Below are 4,584 nucleotides of genomic sequence, written 5' to 3' on the forward strand. Positions count from 1 at the left end.
TGGGAAGTTATAATATGAGACCTTCGTTCTTAGTCATAGTCAATGATTTTGACTCACATAGACTCATAGGTAGTTAAGGACCTGATTGTCCTTGTGAGTATATGTTTGCTATATTTATGCCAAGTAAAAATCATCTAAGGTCAAAGAAAAGAGAACACCTCAAATAATTGGACAATAAGTAGATCTTCCACTGTTAAAATATTTTTTATTTTAGTATTGATAATATTTCATGGCAAGAATATCGCTTGTGTTGGAATTTGAATGTTGAAAGGTTGACCGGGCAAATAGATAATCACAATGAAAAAAACAAAAATCTTATGATATTGAGTGGTGGTTGGTCTTCACATTGAACACCACTAACAAGTCAACCTACTTTCAGTGCTAGCTCCGTCCACTATATAATTCATTAATTCACCGATGAGCACTCACAAACAGCCAAAACGAGCTTTGTATTGAACTACGAAGTGGTCACTTTGAACATTGGGTAAATGTAAATGTTTCAAGTTACCAGTACTTCTAATAGCAATTTAGAAATGCTAATTCTTATTTTTCATTGGTTATTATTATTATTTGATGAATAAGGAGTTATAATGATCTCTTCTCTCTCCATAACTAATTAAAGAAAGGAACATTTGGGAGTATATACAAGACAGAATTCTTGACAGCATTACAAGGTTATAGTCCTTTATGTTTGTTTTTTTAGGAAGGGATTAACATGTTTAAAATTGAGATTTATGATATAAACAAAATATTAAGGTGAACTGATTTTCCAACCAACCAAACAACTTATGAGTCATTTCTGATAGGCACGGTCGCCCTTTCTTTCATAAAGTACAAGCCGGCACGCTTCGCAGTTACATAACATATGCTTTATTATCATTTCCCCACTTCTTTTACAAATTAAAAATAATTTTGAAAAAACAATTGACATTTGCAATTACCAAATGTTGAATTGTTATATAAATCCTTACATGAATATTCTGAGTAGAATCAAATATCTGCTTCTAAATAAATTTCATTCGAACACTTTGCACTCGTCTTCAGCTGGATTTGTCTCGCAAAACTCTTCCAACGGATCTCCACTCCCCTTTACAGAAACTCCGGGCCATTTGCTTGCTACCAAGTGTGCCAAATCAACCACACGTTGACTGTTTAACAGAATCACCAATTAGTCAATACAAAAGTTCAACGAACTACTAATGCAGTACAAAAAAGCACTCGACTTTTAAGGAAATTCGACTTGATGAAAAAATGCATACTGGTAAACACTTACCTGTATCCCCATTCATTATCATACCAAGCAACCACTTTGACCATGTCATCCCCCATGACCATGCTCAACGATGAATCTATGGTGCAGGAAACATCACTGCATCGGAAATCTACAGATACAAGAGGCTCGTCACAGACAGCCAATATCCCTTTCAGTGCTCCTTCGGCAGATTTCCTAAAGGCTGCATTAACATCTTCAGCAGAAATGCCTTTTTTCTCAACATTTATAACAAGGTCAACAACTGAGACATTTGGAGTAGGTACTCTAAGTGCGATCCCATTTAGCTTCCCTTTCAGCTGTGGCAGCACTAGTGACACAGCCTTAGCTGCTCCAGTGCTTGTGGGGACTATGTTCAGTGCTGCAGCTCTCGCTCGTCTTAAGTCACGGTGTGATGCATCCAATAGTCTCTATAGCAACACATGAAAATGTAATGGAATGAAGTTCACAACTGATAGATCATGTAGCTGTCATGTACGCCGATGTAATTTAATAGCTCTCCATGATCTTGTTCTCCAATAAAAATTTATTACCTGGTCACCAGTATATGAGTGAGTAGTAGTCATTGTTCCCTTCACAATACCTGAGAATTAAATCGATCAAGTGTATTAGTAGGCCAGAAAAATGAGTATATACGATGCATATGAAAATGCAACAAATGCTTACCGAACTCTTCGTCCAAAACTTTCACAAATGGAGCTAAACAATTTGTGGTACAAGAAGCATTGCTGCGAAATTTATATGTAGTAGTCAAGATTAGTATCTCAAGTCTGTAAGTTACGCGACTAAATGAAAGCACCAACCTTATGATGTTTGCCTCATGAGTGTAATCTCCTTCATTAACTCCCATAACATAAGTTGGAATGTCAGCTCCCTTGGCTGGAGCTGTTATAATAACCTTCTTAGCACCAGCTTGTATGTGTTTTCCAGCACCTGGACCATCAACAAAGACTCCAGTTCCCTGCAATGCGACCAGTACGTAAATTTTTGCAATTCAGCCATCTGACTCCTATTTTGGATAAATAACCCGCAGAATCTTCAGTATTTTGAGTAAAATGCTTGGAAGTTCACCTCTACATTGGCTTGCACTCTAATCTATCTTGTATTATTTGAGGAGAGACAATTGCTTTTCATACTATTGAATTGAAGATTTAGAATTAAAGACCAACAGCTAGGATCTAGGGAATGTTGGTCGTCTGGATTGAGATTACCTCAATAACAATATCGATCCCCAGTTCTGCCCATGGTAGCTTCAGGGGATCTCGGCTTGAGACGACCTTGATTAGCTTGCCGTCCACACTGATTGTTTGATTGTCAACAACTTTAACTTCTGCTTTAAAAATCCCCAGCATCGAATCATATTTAAGAAGGTGGGATGCCTGGCATGGAAATTGTGAGGATATTAGCCAGGAATTGGACGTTATAATTCAACTTGTAACTGGAGAGTAGTAAAATAGCATAATCTTACATTTATCTTACATTTTTAATTCGACTTGGAAATCTTACGCTTGTAATTGGACATCATAAGAAAACTCTGAGGATATACTATATATGATCTTACATTTTTAACACCACCACTGTCGTTCACCACGATGACCTCAAGAGGTGAGTCTTTCCGGCCATGCCAGCAGCGGAGGAAATTCCGACCAATTCGTCCAAAACCATTGATGGCCACTTTCAGCTTTGCGACCGTCTCTCCCCTAATGGGGGTAGATCCTGCAGTCTAGTAAAAATCTCTAGTTGTTATAAAAATCACTGGAAACATCATGCTTCCTCTTCTAGTCATATACCATAGTTCACATGAAACATGCAAGTGAGGCATGAAAGAGTAACTCTTAGTCAAGTTGATTATCATCATTCCAACTTTTTTTGAAACAAGTCTCCATATCATATCTAAATTAGTCCTCTCAGCAGCGCATTGACTAATTATTTATGTCTTATCTCGCTAACGATGCCTTAAACCACCAGAAGTTAGAAATTGAAAATTTGTTCGGATTTCAAACTAACCTTAGGTGTGAGTTGTGCAGATACAACATCGTAGAAAGATGCCTCTCTTGCGCTCTTAGCATAGGTGAGACAAGAATTGGATCTAAGCCCAGAGAATTCTGTCACTTCAAGTCTCTGCACAAAATTGAAAATTTTGTTAAGAGTTAGTCGTTTGCTATTTAAGTATAGACCTGTTGAGCAAAAGTTTAGGAGGGTCTGTCATAAGGTCATAATATAGAACTACAAGTTTTCAACTATAAAAACAGTAAATATGAAAATGGTAGTGAACTAGTGATCAGAGTTGTTGCTCTGTGACACTATTAGTGCAAGTGTTTGTGGAACCACCAATTGGTATGGCAATGGATAGACAGAGAGGGTGACCTTAGAGAAGCATTGAGCAGGCTTGGGAGGGAGCCTAGTGTTAGTAGGGATCCTTGAAGGAACAAAAGCTGTCTGTGTGGCCATGGCTGCAGCTAGAGCAGATTGTGGAGTTTTACAAGTATATATATACTATTTCATCTTTTAAGAATTAATAGTTTATTGCCAGATCAGTTCTGAACTTCTGATATGAATCAGAGAAAAAATATGGCTGACAGTGAAGTGATCTATTGTGTGGAGAGAACAAAAGACTATAAGATAAGGTGATATTGGCTGTGGCTTAAGTTTGTATAATGAACCACACATTTCCAACATATCTGCACTCCAGTCCCTTTTTCATTGAATCACAAGATTACCCTTCTCACTTGTGCTAGTAGAAAGATCCTAAGAAAGGTCAATCATAAGAGTACTACAATCCTAAGAGGGATGGTCCGGTGTCACTCCTTAGAAGCGAAGCACGCACCCTCACATGATTTTCTAGTCTCTAAGACAAATGATAAGTTTCTTTCTGAGGGGTCCATCAAATTATACTCTTCTTCGGCCAAACACCAAAAAAAACACGAGAATGACACTTAACCATCGATCACACTGACATCTAGTAGAAAGATCCTAAAAAAGGCCAATCATAAGAGTACTACAATCCTAAGAGGGATGGTCCGGTGCCACTCCTTAGAAGCGAAGCACGCACCCTCACATGATTTTCTAGTCTCTAAGACAAATGATAAGTTTCTTTCTTAGGGGTCCATCAAATTATACTCTTCCTCGGCCAAACACCAAAAAAAAAACGAGAATGACACTTAACCATCGATCACACTGACATGGTTCGTTAAAACTTAAATACTAGGGGAGGCCTAATATTTTATGGGTCCATGTATTTTATAGTGACCAATATGTCCCTATCTTGCTCAACTTATGTGTACACTACTAGTAATAAAAAATGTTCCTCAACA

The 4,584-nt window shown here is 37.7% G+C and overlaps 1 protein-coding gene across 1 annotated transcript; it reads right to left on the minus strand.

Annotated features, from left to right (window-relative positions):
- Nucleotides 1–854: 854 nt before the first annotated feature.
- On the minus strand, nucleotides 855–3,858 carry GAPB (glyceraldehyde-3-phosphate dehydrogenase B subunit). The gene is made up of 9 exons (XM_086590918.1): nucleotides 3,638–3,858; nucleotides 3,278–3,391; nucleotides 2,832–2,993; nucleotides 2,482–2,649; nucleotides 2,074–2,231; nucleotides 1,937–1,998; nucleotides 1,804–1,853; nucleotides 1,274–1,680; nucleotides 855–1,148 (listed from the first exon to the last, which is right to left on the minus strand). The coding sequence occupies exons 1-9, from the start codon at nucleotides 3,719–3,721 to the stop codon at nucleotides 1,016–1,018; spliced, it is 1,338 nt and encodes a 445-aa protein (XP_086447044.1). The 5' UTR covers nucleotides 3,722–3,858; the 3' UTR covers nucleotides 855–1,015.
- Between the last annotated feature and the right edge of the window lie 726 nt (nucleotides 3,859–4,584).

This window comes from Coptis chinensis, chromosome 2, assembly GCF_015680905.1.
Source record: "Coptis chinensis isolate HL-2020 chromosome 2, ASM1568090v1, whole genome shotgun sequence".
In the NCBI taxonomy this organism is placed as follows: Eukaryota; Viridiplantae; Streptophyta; class Magnoliopsida; order Ranunculales; family Ranunculaceae; genus Coptis; species Coptis chinensis.